Genomic DNA, 23,842 nt, shown 5'->3' on the forward strand with positions numbered 1-23,842 from the left:
CATTCGCCCTAATCTTTTCCATTGAAAATAATGACGTTCATTTCCTATCAACAACAAAAGAAAAGGCATGAAAGTTACATCAACGCTGCTTAGTAATAGCGGGCCGCGGTTTTGATGACGTTCACGTGTAGTCAGGGAGAACGTTCCTTAGATGATGTTGCAGTTGTTACGTCTGGTGAACAGAATGACCGGGAAGCTGATTTTAATGTTGAATGCAACGAAACATGTGAAATTTATAATATAATTGTGTTAACAAATGGGAAGGAAATATAATGTTATTATAAGAAATGAAACTTTTTTTCCCCGTGTTCATGCAAAATGAATGACAGAATAGGATAGGTAAATTAAACAAGAATCGCTAGCGGGATTCATGGATTTGCCAATCCTACTCTGTCATTCATTTCGCATGAACACTGAAAAAAAAATTTCATTTCTTAAATATTCCCTACTGAGACTGTCATATATTACCAGTTATTTATATTCCATCTTGTTCGTAGAAAGCCTTTCCGTGACCATTTGAATTCTGGGAAGAAATTCTGCGGGTACTTGGCCTTCTCTTTGATCTGGATGTTTTCTATATTCCCTGAAAGTACCTGAAATAATAATCATGGTAATTGTATAAACAATGATAAAATACTCAAAAACCATGTCACCATAAAAAGCAAAACAACTTTAGTTAAGGTAGTTGTGCACATCTGATTAAGCCATAGTGATGGCAAAAATCTCTAGAAATCCTTGAATAGTGTCTGACAACCATTTATGGGTAGCATAAATGTATAAAACAGTCAGAGGTACTGTCTTTCTTAAAGTAAATTTTGATAATATATAGGTTCATAATTATGTGAAATAATTCAAAATAATAACACAAAATAAGCAGTAATTTAAGGACTCAATTTATATTTGATGAAATTAAGCACATAGATCATAACATTTCATTTACTTGTACAACTGAAAATAAGTAAATCTTCAACTATGAAAAGTTTCATTAAAATCTACATTGTCAAACTTTTTCAATATGTAAAAATGATTAATGCCAAAAAAAATAGAAAACCTACCTCCCTGCCTTCCACTGGGAGAAATTTACACTCTGAAAATAGAAAACATGGTAGAACTTTAGCATAAGCATTTCTGACAAAGTAGCCTTTTACTAAAGGACAGGTAGGTAGGTTATAACACATGCATAAACTGGTAAATAAAATTTATGTTTTTCAAGTTTTTCAAACACCTTTAATTTCCTAGGGTCTCAGACATCATTTAGTCATGCTCCATGCAAACCATGAATAAGAATGATTTTAAGAATTATTTTAAATGTTAAGTAAAATTCAGGCCAAGATTTTCATTAAACACATCAATGCAACTGTAATTACAGATAATGGATACCATTAATGTGACAACCATCATCATTGTCATCATCATAATCACCATCACCACCATCATCACTACCATTTTCATCATCATTATCATTATATTCACCACCATCACCACCATTATCATCATCATCATCATCAATACCATTATCATCATCATTATCATTATATTCAAAATCAGTTTTGTCATCTTTACCACCATTATTATCATTGTTATATTCATTGACAGCAGCAGAATACTCATCATCACTATCATCTTCATCATCATTATTCTCATCATTAGCACCATTATCATCATCATTATTATCATGATTTTCATTAACAGAGTTAGCTACAGGAAGCTATAGGACTGGTGACAATGGTATAATACATCTGATTCTCTCAACTTAAAGGTCATAGGTTTGAATCTGGAATCAGTACCTAACATCACACATCAGATAGGTAGTAAATTTGGTAGACATTCTTTAATAGGTGATAGAGTGCTCTTTCCATTTAGCTATGGGAAACAACTGCTGAATTATAAAATTGTTACCTATAAAGTCGTATATAAGGACCTCCTCCACACATTCATGGATGAAATACAAGTTTCCAAGGGCCTGAAGCAGAAAAATTGGATCAACAAAAATATACAATATTTTATGAACACTTTTGTACATAATGCACACAGTTTTATTGTTCTTGTAATAAACAAGTTACAGTTATCTAGAGTATGTAAATGCACAGGTATCCCTGGAAATAGGTAATATAAAGAATTGTGTGCAAAGTGATTTGGCAATTAACACAACCTGAAAACTGAGTAACACTTTAATCAACTGCAGAGTTTTGCATCAGTCATAAACACTCATTATAACGTGCTGAAGTATAAAAAAAATTTCTTCAGTGAGAAACGTGTATGCCAGTAGTATAACCATAGAATTGGTATTAAATATTGTCATATCTGACCTGCCTTCATTTGACTTACAAATCAAAGGTTTAAAAACAACAGCTTGGCATTCATTCAATTTGAACATCAGCACTGTCTGACAACAAAAAACAGTCAAAATAAAACCCACACACATAACATATAACAAATGTTTATGAGACATGCAAAAGTTAGGAATTATTTACGAATAAAGTTTGTTTGTTTTTGGTTTAACAGCATTTTTCAACAGTATTTCAGTTATTTTTTTACCAGTAACAGTTAACCTTACCAGTTTTCCTGGATTCTGTACCAGTACTAACCAGGTCTCCACAAGTAACTGCCAACTTCCCCACATGAATCTGAGGAGACGGACAAAGGATTTCAGATACAATGTCTTTCATCAAATTGTTATGGAGAACATGCACCGCAACACAGGATCTATGTCATGACCCAATGATTCATAGATATGCGCTCTACTTTTTTAGCTAAGTGGAAGGGCTATAAAAAAAATATTGAAGAAATGTATAACTGTTGTACAGTGAATTTTGCAACATAAAGAAAAAGAACAAATGGTAAGTTGCGTACAGTGAATTTATCAGCTGCAGTATAATCTTCATCGAGGAAGACGCGAGCTCTGTCGTATTTCTGCAACTCGTCACTACCTAACATGGCCCTGAAAATAAACACAAAATATCCTTAATATAATATTATCTTATCTGTTTGTACTAGTACACTAATATAAGTCACTTGAAAAGATAAATTTTTGGTCAAAATCTTGTACAGTAAAACTTCATTCACTCTAACTTGTATAATTCAAATGTAACCCTATGCTCGGACTCACTGTCAGGTCCCGGCAAAATCCCTGTAATAGTGTATAATTTTCAATGGCTCAAACTACTGACAACTCCGACAAATTTTGCCGGTCCTGTTGAGTTCAGGCCAACGCAGTTCAAATGTACAATAACAACAACGGATATAGTAAATCTACAGGGTAATTCTTAACCTCATCTTATCATCAACAATGAATTTCTACCAACTAAAAGCACACAATGTACTGTCTGTAAAATCTTCATCAAACAAACAATTTATCTTTAGAATAGCTAGACAAGGGTAACTTTTCCAATTTACCAATAATTTCTAGAAAATGGAAAGAAAACATTAAATACTCCTTGTGCATCTCTAAAACAACATTACATTTTAAGTCTGCCGATATCTCAACATCTCAAGTGACTGTAACATTTAAACATAAGTTCTAATGAGATGTGTTTTTATTTGTTTGCTTTGGTTAAAAGCTGTATTTCAAAACAAACTAGAGCTATCACTAAAGGTGATGAATGTACCCCCCGCATGCACTGACACAGTACATTGCAATTTGACGCACACAAGACTGCATAATTATGTGGACTGTATGTATATAGACTGTATGCATACAGTATAGTAACAAAAAAAAACAAAAAACAAAGTCCCATAACTATGCAGAATATTTATCTAAAAGAATGTAACATGCACCATGCACAACTAGGGTTGGTACTGATCACTTTTGTGAAGTTTCATTCAATTGTGTGTAAGGGTTTGGTAGATTAGGCACGCACAAGATTGCATATGCAGACTGTATGTACATAGTATGTTAACAAGAAACAAAGTCCCATAACTCTGCAATTTTTGTCGCTGAAAGAACCTAACATGCCCCATGCACAACTACTGTTGTTACTGATCACTTGTGTGAAGTTTCATTAAATTGTGTCAAGGGGATGAGGAGAGATGGTGCGTACAAGATTGTGTCTATGTATATAGTATAGTAACAAAAAAACAAAGTCCCATAACTCTGCAAAAATGTTTTCTAACAGAACCTAACATGCCCCATGCACAAATACTGTTGGTACTGATCACTTGTGTGAAGTTTCATTAAATTCTGTCAAGGGGATGAGGAGAGATGGTGCGTACAAGATTGTGTCTATGTATATAGTATAGTAACAAAAAAACAAAGTCCCATAACTCTGCAAAATTTTTTTCTAAAAGAACCTAACATGCCCCATGCACAACTACTGTTGGTACTGATCACTTGTGTGAAGTTTCATTAAATTCTGTCAAGGGGATAAGGAGAGATGGTGCGCACAAGACTGCGTCGACAGCCAGACGGACAGACAGACAGACAACCTGAAACCAGTATACCCCCCCTTACAACTTTGTTGTCGGGGGGTACAACTAGAGATTGTTTATCTCGAAAAACGTGTCTCCCACCACTCAACATGCAAGACATTGTAAAATGCTACAAATCAAGGACCATAACTCCACTAAAAATCACTGAAACACAACATTTCAAAGATATACACAACTAGGCTTAGCAATAATCACTCTTGTAAAGTTTGGTGAAATTCCAACTAATGGTGTAGGAGAAGTAGCACAGACATAATAGGATTTAACGAAACAAGGGACATAACTCTAGTGAAAATCATTAAACAGGAACATGTCAACGATATCTACTATGCTGCACTACTACTATGCTGCACTACTATGCCTCACTACTATGCTCCAATACTATGCTCCACTACTACTATGCTCCACTACTATGCTCCAATACTATGCTCCACTACTACTATGCTGCACTACTATGCTCCACTACTTCTATGCTCCACTACTATGCTCCAATACTATGCTCCACTACTACTATGCTCCACTACTACTATGCTCCACTACTATGCTCCACTACTATGATCAATCATGAGGTTTGGTGAACTTCAGACCAGTGATATAGTTATTACATCAAGTAGTGTTAAAACTAAAATGAAACAAATCAAGGGCCATAACTCCACTGAAAATCACTGAAGAACATGCATAATGAGGCTTGGCACTGCACACTCCTGTAAGGTTTAATGTAAATCTGCCCAATAATAAAAGAGATGTGGCCAAAACATCATAAATTTTGATGAATCAAAGGCTGTAACTCTGCTGAAAATCAAGAAACTGGAAAATGCCCATAAAGCAATGATCACTTTGTTAAAATAAGGTGTAAATCTGCAGTGGATGCAATGTTTGCTGCTTAACCCCGACTGTGTGTATGAACCCAGACAGAAATTAACTACAACCATTCATTGTAACGCAAGATAACGCAAGAGACATGTAGGTTTTCTCAAGAAGTACAATAAAGCCTGATTCAAAAAGTGAAGCTTTCTTCACCACTTTTTTATGAATTTTAAGACAAGTGTGAGAACAGTAGGCAAAACTGCAATGTAGATAATACAAATAACTGGATTCATACTTGACAAACTGGTTCACATGTTGCATGGAAGCCTCATAGTTCTTCCCTCCAACTTCCTGACAATGTATAGCTACCATTCCTGGCTCCATCTCCTGTACAGCCTGGAAAGAAAAAAATGTGATTTTGCGATAGTTATTTATTTAATTCATTTAGGGGACAATATTATCGACTATGCTGGAAATGTTAGATTTCTGTTGTACAGAATAGAAAACAAACTGTCCAACATCTCTGTGGGGTCTGGATTTCAAGCATGTTTAAAATTCACGAAGAAAAAGTGCCACCATAACATCAGGCTAAACTCATTCAGCCAAAGATCCATTCTTTACTGGAATGCTTTAAGTGCACGAACTGTAAATGCAGAGTCAGTGAATGAGTTTAAATCGTTGCTGAATAATTAACATTGGAACACAAAGAAATTTGTGCCAAGTTGTTAATATTAACATTTAATAAGTGTGCACTCAGAGTTCATAACAGAGACTTTAGAAATAAGTAAGTTTTGAGATACTTAACAAGGGGGGCCAGGATAGCGCAGCTAATATTACAGCCCAGCCCGAAGATCAAGGTATCAAGTTCATATGACATAACTCCTGGGCTTTCCTTATCAAATGAAAGCTCACAAACTCATGGTCTCGAGAAGAAATTCATTACTTATGGAATTCAAAAACAAAATCAGGGAGAACATGAGATATTTCTAGCTTATTCAACAGTCAAATATATAATACCTTACCATTCAACAAAAAAATAATTTGCTTCATAACTTCTAGAAACTCACAATCAATCTATTTTGAAGAACAACCATTAGGTTTTAAATGCAAAGGAAGATTTGTGTAAGATAACTGCAAGAAAATAAGCTTTCAAAAGATTATGATACTTAAACTCCAAGGTATTTTCTAAAATCTGTAGATTTAAAGCCAAATATTTAAATACAACCAGGCAAGAGTGGGCTGGTATCAATTTTAATCAATCTAATTATGTGAAAACCAAAAGAAATAAATAAAGCACTCAGAAAATGATTTGATCGGGGAAACAGCAGACAAAGTTTTCAACAGACAGAATACCTCTCACTGGAGTACAGTCTTAACTTCCTGACATAAATACCTGGCTTTCAATCATGCAAATTTAATTATAAACAAACTGGTTTCTAGGTGTACACAAACTGCAAAAACTTTTGAAAGTTATCCATGGATATTTCTGAACACTGGATGGCGCTTCCAGATCTTTTAGGTCATGCATAGATTTTCACAAATGCTAATTACTGCTATTATTCCTTTCAAATTGTAACTTTAGATATTTCTCAATGTCAGAGGGGTGGGGTGGGGGGGGGGGGGGGGCTGTGTAAGTGAAGAGATTCAAAATTTTCAACAAAACTATAAACAAGTAACTTCGATAATACTCTTAAAACAAGAAGGCCATAGTGGCCCCAGGTCGCTCACCTGACATTGACTGTTAAACACACTGAATCATGAATGGTAAGAACTGTGTTTGATATAAGCTAGTTGCCCCAAAAAGCGGCCAAGTGCCGCCATTGGACAAAGGGAAAGGATCTTACAATGATGCTACCAACCAGGTTTCATAAAGATCCACCTAGCAGTTCATGAAGAATTCATTTAAAGGTATCTAGCGGCCCCTAAAAGGAGTCAAGTACCCTGATTTAAACAAATATGAGAGAGAGCCTTGCCAGGATGCTACAGACCAAGCCTGGTGTAACTCTGACCAGAAGTTTTGGAAAAGAAGGTGTTAATATAAATTGATGATAACAGACAATGGACGCCTGATGCCAAACCATCCACCTATATCAATAGCTCACCTTGAACTTCAGTTTAATCATATTTCATTGCAATTATCACACAAGACATGATAGTAAATGTACATCAAGACATGGATATCAGCACATTAAGACATATAATACTACAGTACATCAAAATACATTCGGTAACTTTGCAATACAAAAGGGTTGGACCACAAATTTTACCAACATTTGAAATCAGTCCATCCCTGGGTGTCAAATTAATGTTAGATTAAACTAAATGACGGATTTTTGTTTGGACTAGAATATAAAAAAGTGCTTTACAAACAGATACAAATACATTATAGTAATTGAACTTTGCTTCAGGTGACCTAAAAGAACTGTCTCAGAATATGTCAATCTAATTATTTCAAATAGATATTGGAGCAAAACTTCTCCTCAATTTCATAAACATTTTTCTCTCCAATACACAAATCCTTCAACTTCATTTCTCAGTCATTGTTTATGTTCAATACAACAACATCTGCCGGAGTCTTCCGACAAATCTAATAAGCCAACATATAACAGTCAGAAGCTCATTGAATTTAGCATCCAATTTAAAATCTACAAGTTTACAGTAGTTTTCAATCTTCTGATAAATCTTTTATTGGGAGGAATCCAATCTCACTTTCTTGTAATACTGAATGACTCCAACTGATGCATTATGAAAATTGATTTCTTGATTTTCTTGGGTTTATAGAAATAAACTGTGAACCTCCTGCAAATGTATGGCTGACTGAATATATATCTTCTTTAACACCAACATTTTATTAGAACAAGAGGACCATGATGGTCCTGAATCGCTCACCTGTTCCCACATGACCCAGTTTTGAGTATGACGTCGTTTTTTCTATTATTTGATATAGTGACCTAGTTTTTGAGCTCATGTGACCCAGTTTTGAATTTGATCTAGGTATCATCAAGATATTAATTCTGACCAATTTTCATGAAGATCCATTGAAAAATATGGCCTCTACAGAGGTCACAAGGTTTTTCTATTATTTGACCTATTGACCTAGTTTTCAAAGGTACGTGACCCTGTTTTGAACTTGACCTAGATATCATCAAGGTGAACATTCTCACTAATTTTCATAAAGATCTCTTGAAAAATATGGCCTCTAGAGAGGTCACAAGGTTTTTCTATTTTTATACCTACTGGCCTAGTTTTTGACCGCATGTGACCCAGTTTCAAAACTGACCTAGATACCATCAAGGTGAACATTCAGACCAATTTTCATGAAGATCTATTGAACAAGAGCTGTCTCCGTAGGATGACACATGCCCCCGATGGCACTTTGAATGAATAGTTATGGCCGATGTTAGAGTTTAGGACCTTTGACCTACGGAGCTGGGTCTTGCGTGCGACACATTGTCTTACTGTGCCACACATTCATGCATAGTTATTTTAAAATCCATGCATGAATGACAAAGATATGGACCGGACATGCCCATCAATGCACTATCATGAAAAATGATCTTTAACGTCTAAGTGTGACCTTCACCTTTGAGCTACGGACCTGGGTCTTGCGTGCGACATGTCGTCTTACTGTGGTACACATTCATGCCAAGTTATTTGAAAATCCATCCATCGATGACAAAGATATGGACCGGACATGCCCATCAATGCACTATCCTTTAACGTCTAAGTGTGACCTTGACCTTTGAGCTACGGACCTGGGTCTTGCGCACTGCACGTCGTCTTACTGTGGTACACATTCATGCCAAGTTATTTGAAAATCCATCCATCGATGACAAAGATATGGACCGGACACGCCCATCAATGCACTATCCTTTAACGTCTAAGTGTGACCTTGACCTTTGAGCTACGGACCTGGGTCTTGCGCACTGCATGTCGTCTTACTGTGGTACACATTCATGCCAAGTTATTTGAAAATCCATCCATCGATGACAAAGATATGGACCGGACACGCCCATCAATGCACTATCCTTTAACGTCTAAGTGTGACCTTGACCTTTGAGCTACGGACCTGGGTCTTGCGCACTGCACATCGTCTTACTGTGGTACACATTCATGCCAAGTTATTTGAAAATCCATCCATCGATGACAAAGATATGGACCGGACACGAAAATTGCGGACAGACCGACAGACTGACAGACCGACAGACTGACAGACCGACAGACAGACAGACGGTTCAAAAACTATATGCCTCCCTTTGGGGGCATAAAAATATGGCCTCTAGAGAGGTCAAAAGATTTTCTAATTTTAGACCTACTGACCTAGTTTTTGACCGCAGCTGACCAAGTTTCAAACTTGACCTATATATCATCAAGATGAACAGTCAGACCAACTTTCATACATATCCCATGAAAAATATGGCCTCTAGAGAGGTCACAAGGTTTTTTCATTATTTGACCTACTGACCTACTTTTTGAAGGAACGTGACCCAGTTTCGAATTTGACCTAGATATCATCAGGATGAACATTCTGACCAATTTTTTTGAAGATCCATTCAAAAGTATGGCCTCTAACGAGGTCACAAGGTTTTTCTATTTTTAGACCTACTGACCTAGTTTTTGACCGCACGTGACCCAGTTTCAAACTTGACCTAGATATCATCAAGGTGAACATTCAGACCAACTTTCATACAGATCCCATGAAAAAATTGGCCTTTAGAGAGGTCACAAGGTTTTTCTATTATTTGACCTACTGACCTAGTTTTTGATGGCACGTGACCTAGATTCGAACTTGACCTAGATATCATCAAGGTGAACATTCTGACCAATTTTCATGAAGATCTTGTAAAATATATAGCCTCTAGAGAGGTCACAAGGTTTTTCTATTTTTAGACCTACTGACCTAGTTTTTGACCGCACGTAACCCAGTTTCGAACCTGACCTAGATATCATCAAGGTGAACATTCTGACCAATTTTCATAAAGACCCCGTGAAAAATTTGACCTCTAGAGTGGTCACAAGGTTTTTCTATTATTTGACCTACTGACCTAGTTTTTAATGGCACGTAACCCAGTTTCGAACTTGACCTAGATATCATCAAGGTGAACATTCTGACCAATTTTCATGAAGATCTTGAGAAATATATGGCCTCTAGAGAGGTCACAAGGTTTTTCTATTTTTAGACCTACTGACCTAGTTTTTGACCGCACGTGACCCAGTTTCGAACTTGACCTAGATATCATCAAGGTAAACATTCTGACCAATTTTCATAAAGATCCGATGAAAAATGTGACCTCTAGAGTGGTCACAAGCAAAAGTTTACGCACGGACGCATGGACGGACGGACGGACGACGGACGACAGACGCTGCGCGATCACAAAAGCTCACCTTGTCACTTTGTGACAGATGAGCTAAAAACTGACTTTCTATCTATTGCTGTAACACATATGAATAAAAAAAATAATTCTTTTCCAGTTACCAAACCTTTTATTACAATTCAAAGTAAGTCATTATAGATTTCAATTTCTGATGTATTGTAAAATTAAGGAACGAAAGAAATTCTATAACTACATGGTTTATTGTAGAAAATCAGCCTGTTGTTGGAAATTTATAAACAACTAAAAGGGCCCGACCATTTGATATTCTGTGGTGGGGCCAGGGATTTTTCTTGAAGTTACTAGTTTATATGGATTATGACCAACACTACAAAAATAAATTAGGTATAACCTGCCATAAACGAAGGCACACAAGTGCAGTGACAAACTGGGAGGGGTGTGGGGATATTTGCTCCCCAGGAAAATTTTTAATTGCAAAACAGCTCTAGTAAATTTGAAAATACAGTTTCCTCCTTTTGAAATTAATATTACTGTAATACAGATCAGCTGAATAGAAAATCTGAAGCAAATTGATCCTCGGGAGATGGCCAAAATGAGTACAAAAACTCCGCCTTAGTTTCACAGCTGTCCATTTTCTGTCTTCTGACTCTGTGACACCTGTATTGGGTTTTGTTATTTTCAAGGCAATCATTGACTTAATTTGATTTTTTGGAGTGACTCCTTGATGATATAATCAAATTTAATAACTGTATAGGAGTGTTAAGCAACTAATAAAAGCAAGATTTCCCATGAATTATTAAGAAATGATAAATGTGTTAATGACACATGTAAGTAAATCCATTGTTTTTAAACATAGCAAAAAACAATGTGTGTTAATGGGCATTATTCAAAATTTATCTATTTTTCAAACAGTTCATTTAAGTCAATTCAATTTGCACAGTACATTTAAAGAAATTGTTATGCATCATACTTAAAATCATTTGAAAAGAACATAAACGATACACTCTATCCTAGTAAGGAAATATTGACGTCAAACTTTAGAGAAATCATCTCACAATACTCAAAACGACCGATTATTTGCTTATTTCTGTCTCAGAAACATGTGGAGTGGTAATAAAATACAGTTGCATGTTATAGCATAACCTAAATAATTTTGACTCGAATTTCCATAAAGTAATTTCTCGAAACGATTCGAAAAAAAAATCTGCTAAAGTGATAAAACTTAAGTAGACAGAACTCAAAGTCAAAATATTGTGATACTCAGAGGAATTATACCATTCTGTATATTTAATAATAATGCTTGTGAAATTTATGTGCAGGCCCAGGCCTTTCAGGGTATAAATAGGTAACTAAGCTACTAGCTACCTTATATGGTGTGTATAAGGTTTAATTAATCCGAAAAGATCATGTTTAATACAAGTTTACCATTACCTTTAACAAAATAACTGTTACAAATGCAACTGTTTTTTATGTAAAACAAACATCATATAAACAGCATAAAATGTCTATGAAGTAACAGCAGTTGTTTCTAAGGTAAGTGGATGTATGGACCGAGAAATGACAAAAAGTTTTATTATTTTAATAGAATCCATACAGTTTATACTGCCAGCCCATGTAAATCTATTCTAGCTTTAAGTCTTACATTTCTAAATACAAATGTATACTAAACTGTCAAAATAAATCAACAATATTTATTTTTAACTTCCATAATCATAAAAATTTCAAAACTGTCAGGTTTCATAAAAATCAGGAATTTTAACATCACCTCAAGATCTCAAGTAGGATTTATTACTTACATAGAGGATAAAATGGATTTAAAATAAACAAAACTGCCTATAGGTCTATTTTAAACTCAAGTTTAACAGTCAAAATTAAATGCATTACATAGAATTTCTTAGTGGGCTTTCAGTAGCATAATAACTGAAAAGATTCTAAATGCCTTTGTATTTTAATTGTGCATAATACTTCACAATCCAACCATAAGTAAGTTAAGAATAAAGTAAACATTGATGAAAAAAATCACAAATTAACCATAGTAAAACGCCTACTGCTCAATAGGAAAGTTATCCTGAGTTTTCGAGCAATCCAAACAAAAATGACTGAGGACCACAAGAGCCTAAGTATAGTTGTTCGAGTTACTGATGCTCAAGCGACTAGTGTTTAACCTCAAATTCCTTTCAGTAAAATTTGATTTGGTTTAACTTTATAATCTTTAACACAGAAAATCTGAATCCTAATGAAATAATTTAAGCATCTGCAAACTTAACTGTGGGGGAGGAGGCAGTTAAGACCAAGGTGAGTTCTGAACCCATTTTTCCTAGATTTCAATTTCCTGTTGTTTTCATTTTGAAAAGAAAAAAAAGTTATTAAGCGGCTTCTTTGTGATATGGTAATGAGTCTGATTTTGATCAAGTAATCAGGCTGGTAACATTGCCCGATCGGGCTTATGACACAAAAAGTAATATTTCTTGAAAATAATGAAGATATTTCTTTCAAACTTGGTCCATTTGTTAAGCATAACAAATGATACAAATCAGAATAAAAATAACTTGGTTGCCTTCAGTTTTGGTAGAATTATTTCCCCTTTTCAGATTTTTATGACGCATAATCTTTGAAGTCCAAAAAAAACAATGTTCTAATGCTAAGTTTAAAACAAAAAAGGGTTAAATGGCTTTCTAATGCTCTATATTATTGCGCCAGTACATGAATGTAAACATTTTACTCTGCTTTCACTTACAACATTATAGAGAAATGTTAGTCCTAAAAAAATTGCTCATACATCTGCACTAGAAACAAAGTATTTACCCTAAATATATAGAATAAAGGTATTGGCGCACAAGTTTGGAGCACTAGAAAGCCATTGAACCCTTTTCTGTTTTAAACATTGCATTAAAACATAATATTTTTGGACTTCAAAAATTATGCATCTTAAAAATCTGAAAAAGGGAAGTAATTCTAACTAAACTGAAGGCAACAAAGTTATTTCTATCTTGATAAGCATTATATGTAATGCTTAATAAATGGACCAAGTTTGAAAGAAATATCTTCATTATTTGTCAAGAAATATTACTTTTTGTGTCATAAGCCCGATCGGGCAATGTTACCAGCCTGGTAATGGCTATATTCTAAATTCAAATGTCTGATCATTTACAATTATGTTTAGTACATGCTTAATGCATGTTAGATTTTCACTGAAGATATTTCATCAAAGAACAATTCAATTATGAATGCAAGATTGAAAAATCATTATTTAATTTACCTCCCTTTTACCTAATATAATGAATTCCAAAACAATGTGGTTTTGGAACTTTCCTTTTTGATTCAGATTATTTGAATATCCTGACATCTAGCAAATGGAAATGTGAAACCAGTAATCATACTGATATAAAAAATCAGCAATTTAAAATACTTGCATACTAAAGTGGCTGTGGGTGTGTGGGGGTGGGGTTGTTACAATAATTTTATACAAGTCAATAACACACACATTTCTCAAAGGGATCTTACTATATGTAATGGACCTTTCTGCTCTTAATCTAACACAATATAAGAACCAATACAATATATGTTGTCCCTCAATTGCTGATTATTAAAAAGTTTACAATATATGAAACGTGAAAAATCTCATAAAATGTTGCTTAAATGAGACTGTGACCACTTTTACGGAAATAATTTGCATTAAATTTCCTGTGCAATGTTGTAATCTTCCTAAAGTAGAACTGAAGAATGTGCTACAAAAACCTTAAAGACCCAATACTTTAGTGTCTCACTTTCTCAAGGAAAATGAATAAATGATTTTACAGTGTGAAAGGGAATAAAACCTGCATTACAGTAAACAGTCTTACAGACTGAATTAACAATCTATATTTAAAGAGCTGTCAGACATTCATCCTGAAAAACATCATGAATCAGTTGATTTAAAACTGGTAATTACTTTCACACTTAAGATGAAAGATTTATGTATTATAAGCTTTTCTTCAAGATCTTTATTTACTAAACCAAAAATTCTGGAAGAAAATGAGTACCTGAAGCAGGTGTATAATCATCTGATACAGTCTTGATGTGCAAGTAAGAAACTATTTCAATCAAACTTCATACATTCAATTTGTTTTGTTTAAACAAATGTATTTATAGCCAAAGTTTGTCGCTCAAACTCAACTGTGCCAGAAAACAAGGAGCTGCGTTCGATAACCGCTTGATGCCCCCGGTGGCATCCTTGTCGATACAAAGCAACCTAAGTCCAAAACAAGGTCAAGGTCAAACTGAGGTCAGGTGATGTTTGAAGATGAGGAATGGTCACAGGTTACATCTGTATTAGTATCAAGTCATTCTAGTAAGGGGTATTGATGCTAGACGAAAAAGTCCCATTTGGTTAACCTCGTACGGACGGACGAACGCACGCACGGACAGACAGGACAATCACTATATGCCTCCCGCATCAGTAGATGCCGGGGGGCATAAAAATTGTTTGATTTATTGGCAGTTTGAGCCATTGAGCAATATACATTATATAAGGATTTTGCAAGGACCCGACAATGAGTTTGAATGAAGGGGGGTGTTCAAATTATCCGACCTTGAGTGAATAAAGTTCTGCTTTTATCTTAGGATGGCTGTTCTACAACTTATATTAACCACTCTCAACACCACATTCCCACAGGAATCCTGTGATGACAGCCGCAAGGGTACAAGAAAAGACTCACCAGTTTCCCCCTTTTAATACAGAGCACCAAGCAAGGGAGCCACAGTACACCATATTTCACATCATTATGGTACGACATACGACATACACAGCAAACCCACAACCTCCTGCACCTGAGGGGGCACTCTGCCAATATGCTGCTGAGGTGGTAGAGACAACTGTCTCAAATTCACGATTCAGGTACATAAAATGTACCAAAAATAACATACATTGGAATTATAATTCATTCTCTGATAAGTTTGTACAGAGTAAATAACTTTGGACAATAACTGGGAGTCCTCTTCTCCCTCTCAGTCAATATATTTGTCATAAATTTTTGTTTCTTTTTCAAGGACGATTTTGTCTAACATGTAATTATATATGTTTACTATGTTTACTTAACTTAATCTTCAATCATTACTCAAATACAAAATAAATGTTACTGTAAGCTATCATGCAGTAATAAATTAACACTGCAGAGAACAACAAGGTAAATTGAGTGAAACAGCCCAGGGGCCGTATTCATAAAGCATCTTAAGTATAAGTTTTGACTTAAGTTGAAGATTTTACTTAAGTTTGTGGTGATTTCAGCTTAAGTCTAAGTAAAAAACTTAAGTCCTATTCATAAAACAGCTTAAACTTAAGATACGTAAGAAATGACTTAAGTCAGAAAACAAAATGGCATCATGAGTACGATTAAAGTGTTGTTTTTCAGATAAAAGCACTTCAAACATAATTGTGCATGTTGTATCTGTCTGAAATTAATGTTGTCTTTTTTAATGTTTTCGTCCACAATAAAAGCCAAGAATTACTTATTAAGTTGTTTTATGAATAACAAATATACTTAAGTAAATAATCAATTTCTTATACTTAAGATGCTTTATGAATACAGCCCCTGGTTTAGCATCTTTTTCAATTATTTTTCAGCCATATAAAATGACCTTGTCTACTTGTAGCTCAGTGAGTGCAATGCCCAACTTTATAGTGTTGCCACAATGGAATATCATGCCACTGACATGTGCATGATACAACACCAGGCTGACCAGTATGGCCCGGGTGTGAACCCACACCCTCTCACACTCGAAGCGGGTGTTCCAAGGCTGTTACAGTGGTTTTATAGTACAGTGAGAGAAAACTGCAGGAAAAATAGAAATATGTTTGTATTAGAGAGACTGATGCTCTGAAGCTGTTACCAGTAATTCATTAAATAAGAAAGAAAATATTTGCCTTTGTAGAGAGATGTCTACACTTATAGAGGTGCTCTTACTAACTTCTGTTATATTGTACAACGTCTTGGGCAATTTCACAACTAAGTTACTATTCTGTGGCAAAATTTCAGTCAGGCACAGTATATAGAGACCGTACCATAGCTCTTCACATACTTTGATTTTTCAAACTAAAGTGATTTTTACAAGTGCACCGGTTACAATAAAAATGTAAACAACGGACTCTGTCTATGAAACTTTGAAATAAATGGATGACAGTCGATCTTTGTCATAATACTGATTGACAGTGAATGCTAATGACTGCATGTGTTGCAGAAAGGTATTTAGTTTGTAACTGTAATTTCCCATTAATTGAAATTCTCTCAAAACTGGTAAAATAATTACTTATATTTGGACAAATCTTATCGTCTTTGCCGTTCGGCAGCTGCAAAAAGGGCAAATATAAAATATATTCAGTGTAAGTAATATTTCACTGGTACTGCCAGTTAGTAAGTTCATACTCTGAACAACACGTCAGAGAAATTTGGGCAGATTTGACCAATTATGACATTGGCAGCATTAGATTATATTTTTTCTTTACACAAAAAATGCCGTTAGGAAACAAAGCGAATACGCCGATAATCCGGAGTTCACCGATTATTGTTCCAGTTCACGCAATGTAATCCAGCAATTAAACTGCATAGCTATTAGCTACTGCTGTCATAGGGAAGTGGTAGAGTGTCTGCCTTAGGTGTGAGAGGTCCTTGGTTCGAGTCCCAGTTAGAGCTTAACTATTTAGATTCTGCTAAAGCATAGTTTTTCTGTTAATAGACTGTTCCAGATGTTCTAAATTTTTAGCACACAGTATCATGGATCAGTATTTAGCAATCCAGATCAAAGTTGAATGTTAAATCAAATGCACCCAATTAGAAAATATTGACTATATTATGTCCCTTTGATGTTTATGCTCTCCGTGTTCAAGAAGAGTTACATGTCCTTGATCACAAAATTTTCGTTATCATGAAAATCTTAAATGCTCATAACTCCGCACTTCTGGTTAAAATATTGTCTATATTTCTGTTTTTGAGAAATATATGGACATTTGTCTTCATTTCAAAGCTTTTTAACTTCAAACCTATGATTTGAAAAACTTAGGTACTATCTCTACAGTATAAACAGTTCATTTTGTTGACAGAAATTTTGTGGTTTCAGTCAGAATGGCATGAAATCTTAATTTTTTTTAAAAACTACTACCGTAGTAATTTTTACTTGTTTGACTGGAAACATTACTTTGTGTCCAAACAACAATGAAAGGCATGAAAATTAATACCCTGCAAATATTAAAGACCAAAGTAGTTCCTATGCAAGACATCATGTATTTATTCTGTTAAAGCAGTAATTTGCAGCCAGTTACTGATCTAACTATTACCACATGACACTCTGTTGTATACCAGTGCCATAAATCTGGCACTAAACAGTTATACCATATGGCACACATAACATACCTAAAGGCTCATTCAACAGGTAGCACAGGTGTTTGATCAATTAATTTTATATATAACAAAATCTCTGACTGAAATAAACATAACCTGCAACCTAAATTTTCCTGGCTAACAGAAAAGATCACCGATTAATGTGCTATTAAATCCATGTTCATTTTAAGAGGAGGAATCTGTTAGCACAACAGATTTACAGTATGTGAAATAAAATCATCTGCAGGTGTGCTGTATCTTCAATTAATGAGTATGATTATTTTAATTGTCAACAGAACTTCATAATTTTAGACTTCGAAACTATGTTATAGAATTTTCATTAAAATCACATAGAAATATGAACAGTTTAAAGTGAAATCATTAATATCTGTGGATCAGTTTCATGTTTGTGTGTCCATTCATTTTATCTTCAAAAGTTAAAATGCCCTAATTCCTATTCCCATGAAAAAGCTTGTCATTCGACATAAACCACGAAATTTTATGCTCCCAAATTTTAACTAGAGCTATCACTTAAGGTGATGGATGTACCCCCCCCCCCCCCCCCCCCCCCCCCCCCCCCCCCCCCCCCCCCATGCACTGACACAGTACATTGCAATTTGACGCACACAAGATTGCATAATTATGTGCACAACTAGGGTTGGTACTGATCACTTGTGTGAAGTTTCATTAAATTGTGTGCAAGGGTTTGGAAGATTAGGCGCACACAAGACAGCATATGCAGACTGTATGTACATAGTATGTTAACAAGAAACAAAGTTCCATAACTCTGCAATTTTTGTTGTTGAAAGAACCTAACATGCCCCATGCACAACTACTGTTGTTACTGATCACTTGTGTGAAGTTTCATTAAATTGTGTCAAGGGGATGAGGAGAGATGGTGCGCAAAAGATTGTGTCTATGTATATATAGTATAGTAACAAAAAACAAAGTCCCATAACTCTGCAATTTTGTTGTTGAAAGAACCTAACATGCCCCATGCACAACTACTGTTGTTACTGATCACTTGTGTGAAGTTTCATTAAATTGTGTCAAGGGGATGAGGAGAGATGGTGCGCACAAGATTGTGTCTACGGACAGACAGACAACCTGAAACCAGTATACCCCCTCTTACAACTTTGTTGTCGGGGGGTACAATAATTTCCAAGTATCCAAGAAATCATAATTATATCCTTTGGACACTCAATATTAACAACCTACTTACAAGGGTTTCATTAAGGGCCCGGGAACAGGAATGTTCACCTGCTATAGTGGTCTGAAGCCCGGACTACTTTTCCTGTGGCAAACAAGAAACATGGAAATTCCATGAAAACCAGGTTTTTCAAACTTTGTATCATGCCAACAGGTTCTGTTTAACAAGAGCTGTCCGTTGACAGCGCGCTCGACTATTCGAAGAATTGATGGAAGTATGTAGTCAAAATATTACCAGAGATTTTCAGACAAAAAAAGAAAAATAGTTAAGACAAACAATGTACCTGTATTTGTGGATTTGGATATGTCTTGCACTATATGGCAATGTGTGATCATGATGGTAAGCAAGTTTTCAAAGTTTCAAAGCCATACATCAAACAGTTTAGACAAAATATGTAATGGTATGCCAAACTTAACTAATTTCTATGTCAAAAAAGGGCCATAACTGAGCTAAAGTCATGGTCATAGTTATGTAATCTTGCCTACAATACAAATGTATGTGTAGACTATGATGGTAAACAAGTGGTCAAAGTTTCAAAGCCATATGACAAATAGGTTCTCAGGCAAAATAATATTGCATAGTATGAAAAATTTAACTGATTTCCAAGTCCAGAAAGGATCATAATTCAGCCAAAATAGTTGACAGAGTTATGTACTCTTGCCTACAGATAGAGATTGTTATAATAAACAAGTGATAAAAGTTTCAAAGCCATATATGTCATACAGTTTACACAAAATATGAACTGGTACGAACAACTTGACCAAGATTTGTAAGTTAAAAGGGGCCATAATTCAGCCAAAATCCTTCATGGAGTTATATACACTTGCATTAAACTGGACAATGTGATGGTACACAAGTGTTGAAAGTTTTAAAGCTTTATTTCAAAAGGTCTTGTCAAGATGTGGACTTGTATGAAGAACTTAACAAAGGTGTAATGCCAACGCAGAGCTGAATAGGATAGCTCACTTATTCTTTATATTTAACGCTGTGCAACATCTTTGTGGTGTGAATGATCCTACATATAACTAACAACAGTAGTATAAGTTGTAATACTTTTTAGTTTCAGGGCATGTCCTAAATATATTGCATAAATTTAATGTTAAGCAAATGAACTTACTGCAAGGAATTCCTTGAGCCATATCTTCAACATGTGTTCAGGCTGAAAATATAAAATAAAATAAACATTTGATTTTACAAGGAGCCCTTTCACTCACTATACAGTGAAACACCGCTCGCTCGAGCATCGATGACTCGAGCACCCGGGCTCGCTCGAGCAATTCATGTGGTCCCGGCCCATTTCCTTCTATTTTCTATGTGATATTACCATGGCTGGGTCGAGCATCGATAACTCGATCCCTCGAGCATGACACCTGGTCCCTGTGTATTAATTTACTCTTCGTTACTTCTGACTAACTCGAGCAGTGGTGTCAAAATTTTTCACACCTTCGGCGGTCAGAATGTGTCGGTTAATTAAACATTTTCACACACCGTAGAAATTGCGTAGTCTATTCCCAGACTATCTTAAATGTTTGTTTGTCGGTATAGTTGATCTTATGATGAGAATAATTATTGATAAAATCTTAAAGAAAAGTTTTATTGATCAAACATCGATCAATTACTGATTACTTAAAGCATCTTGTCTGCGGGATCGAGAAGATAGTTATGAGATCTTAGTATTTTAATCAGCAATTGTTTGCATGCAAATGAAGGAAATAATATAGCCGTTTCATAAAATTCAGACGATAATTATGATATGCACTTGTTGATGAATAAAAAAAAAATCTTAGTTGTTTCTTCACATGTGCCATTTACAAATTATGTATTGAAACGTCTATCAATAGATAACGTTTGTTATACGTTTGTTTTTGAAAAATGTCACAAGTATGTTATTATTACGCATCACCGTTTACTCTGCAAACGGTCCCAATAACAGTTGGTAAAACAAACTTTAGTTTTCTTCGTATGTTGGTCAATGTTTGGGTCGCTCGAAACCATGGATAACTCGAGCATTTTGCTCATCCCCTTGCGACCTAGAGCGAGCGGTGTTTTACTGTATACTACAATACTGAATTTACTGATATTTCATAGACAGGAAACAGCAACCAGCAGCAGTGTCCTACTAAATCAGTATGTCTCCCCACCTACATGTCATCATATTTTCAACAAGTACTAAATTAAGACAAAATATGATGCTTCTTTTTTTTATTTTCCCCAAGAATGAGCACAGATCAGTGGCAGAGCCACAGTTATAGACAACTGATTATATAATATCTACTGCTGTGCAGTAAATTAAACAGCTAAAACACTAATGGAATACCAATAACAAAGCTAATGGTAATATCCTAATTATTTCTTTGGCAATGAACACTCCTACAAATAATAATTGTAACATTTATAGGTGTCTGCCATACTGCATGATATTTACAATAAATGTTGCAAGAATTTTCATATATACTGGATATACTTTTATATCTTAACAAAATTCTACCCGAGGAATATTTCATCCACAATGAAAATTATTGTGCTTAAAGCAGTACCACATAAATTGTATACCTCACTTTTTTTTTTTATTCTAAATGTTACTGAATGTGATTATTAACCCATCAAAGATAGCAATGTTCCTGTGCACAAATGCTCAGAAATTATCAGTTTGATCAGCTGGTTTTAATGTCCGCATTCTAGCTCTATGGAAGACAAAGCACCTAACTTTATTTACCCATTGCCTAACACTTGGAGACAACAATGAAGCTTCCAAAAACCAGCTGAATGGTGTCCGCAAATAAATATGACCATACTGAGATTCAAACCAGCCAAGGTGATAGGCATAATTATAATTAGTATTCAAACTCCCTTAAACCATCTGTCACTTACGGCTCTGCACCTTAAGCAGTGACTATTCAAACTTGTTTTCCGAGCACTGTCGTAACAGTGTCGTTGCAGGTATCCCAAAGTGTTTCTTTTTCTAAATGGCCACATAACCTAGCCTTAATACCAGTAACCTTTACCCTGCTCAATTTCTACAATGGACTGGTCTGCTATTCAATTTAGGCAGTACCATTTATCATTTGAAGGGGTATTCACTGAGAATTTACAAACTGAATACCAAACAGAGCAGACAAAGATAAGCATGCACAGATGTGCAGGCTGATCTTAGTCTGCACTGGTCACTAAGGCAGAATCACTTGCTGCCAGCAGGCTAAAGGTTAAATATATATGTACCAGATATATACATGTACCAGGCTAATACACGACTGTCCATCATGGTTAGCTTCTTTCTATTTTTATTACTTATATACCAGAGAATTAAGGATTTCCTGTCAACAGGAAAATCAATGTACACCACAGACAATAGATAGCTCTTGAAAATCTATCAATTGTGAACTGTTGTGTGATTAATCAAGATTGCTACAAAATCAGATAGTCCTGAGTTATTATGCCAGAGTTGTATGGATGAGCCATGTGATGGGTTTTGAATACAGGAGCTTGTGGTGGGTTTTGAATACTGGAGCTTTTTATGTTATAGAAGTTCACTGACAGATTCTTCATTTTCATACAATTAGTATAAAAATCGTAAGACTCTTGTAGTTAAATGAAATCTGAAGGTACTTTATCTGTCGAGGCAATTAACCTTTAGTCTGCTGGCGGAAAGTGATTCTTTGCGTACAGAGCAGACCAGGATCAGCCTGCACATCCATGCAGGCTGATCGTGGTCTGTACTGTTTGCTATTCTACCAGTAACATTTCAGTGAACATCCCATTCGAATAATAAATGGTATGCCCTATTTGAATGATGGACAAGTCCATTTTAGAAATTTACCAGGATAAATGTTAAACAAAAATCCATGAGGCCCGTAGTCACTCACTAAACCTATACATTTTGACCTTCCTTCCGACTAAATTTGAGCCGCGCCATGAGAAAACCAACATAGTGCGTTTGTGACCAGCATGGATCCGCGAAGTCGGGTCAGGATCCATGCTGTCCGCTTTCAAAGCCTATTGTAATTAGAGAAACCGTTAGCGAACAGAATGGATCCTGACCAGACTGCGCAGATGCGCAGGCTGGTCTGGATCCATGCTGGTCGCAAATGCACTATGTTGGTTTTCACTTGGTGGGGCTCATTTGTTAAACATCCATTAAGCAGTAGTTTGTCATTTGGAAATGCAGTATACTCTGCACTCTCAGGGGTTCAACTAGACCTGAAAACCCAAAAGTCCTAGGACCATTGGATCCAAATTTTGAAGGGTCCTTTTCCAAAATACAGGAATCCTTCCCAAGATGTCAATATTATTGACTAAATTTTTTTATATAGTAATATGCAGCTCAGGTGATACAATAATATTAACCATAAGTTGTTTTATTAATATTTGTTTCTTAATATTTAAAACATTATTTAGTTTTAAGTACATTGTAATAAACTATTACAAGAATGTATCACATATTAAATTAATACAGGCAAACAAAACACAAATTTATCAGCTGTAACAGACCGGATGTATACATAATTAAATTGTTAATATATAAATACTTGCATAAATTAAAACCAAGTATTAACAAAACTTTTTTATGTTTTTTTAATAAATGTAATGATAAAAGCATAATGTTGAGCGTAGCATTTCTACCCACACTCTCACATACATGAAGCATTTTGACACTATTATTTATGTACTGCACTTTGATAGTGCTCACTTTCACAACTAAACACAGTTCACTTTCT

At 35.2% G+C, this 23,842-nt stretch overlaps 1 protein-coding gene across 3 annotated transcripts in view; it reads right to left on the bottom strand.

Annotated features, from left to right (window-relative positions):
- LOC128559613 (inositol polyphosphate-5-phosphatase A-like) overlaps positions 1-23,842 on the bottom strand; it is a 61,926-nt gene that overhangs the window by 30,262 nt on the left and 7,822 nt on the right. For all 3 annotated transcript variants that reach the window (XM_053551908.1, XM_053551907.1, XM_053551906.1), the window contains exons 2-7: positions 20,245-20,286; positions 5,528-5,628; positions 2,854-2,941; positions 1,900-1,963; positions 1,056-1,087; positions 469-593 (exon numbers count right to left, since the gene is read on the bottom strand). In XM_053551908.1, coding sequence (XP_053407883.1) covers positions 469-593; positions 1,056-1,087; positions 1,900-1,963; positions 2,854-2,941; positions 5,528-5,628; positions 20,245-20,286 — 452 coding nt within the window. The remainder of the gene's footprint in view (positions 1-468; positions 594-1,055; positions 1,088-1,899; positions 1,964-2,853; positions 2,942-5,527; positions 5,629-20,244; positions 20,287-23,842) is intronic.

This window comes from Mercenaria mercenaria, chromosome 9 (genome assembly GCF_021730395.1).
Source record: "Mercenaria mercenaria strain notata chromosome 9, MADL_Memer_1, whole genome shotgun sequence".
Taxonomy (NCBI): domain Eukaryota; kingdom Metazoa; phylum Mollusca; class Bivalvia; order Venerida; family Veneridae; genus Mercenaria; species Mercenaria mercenaria.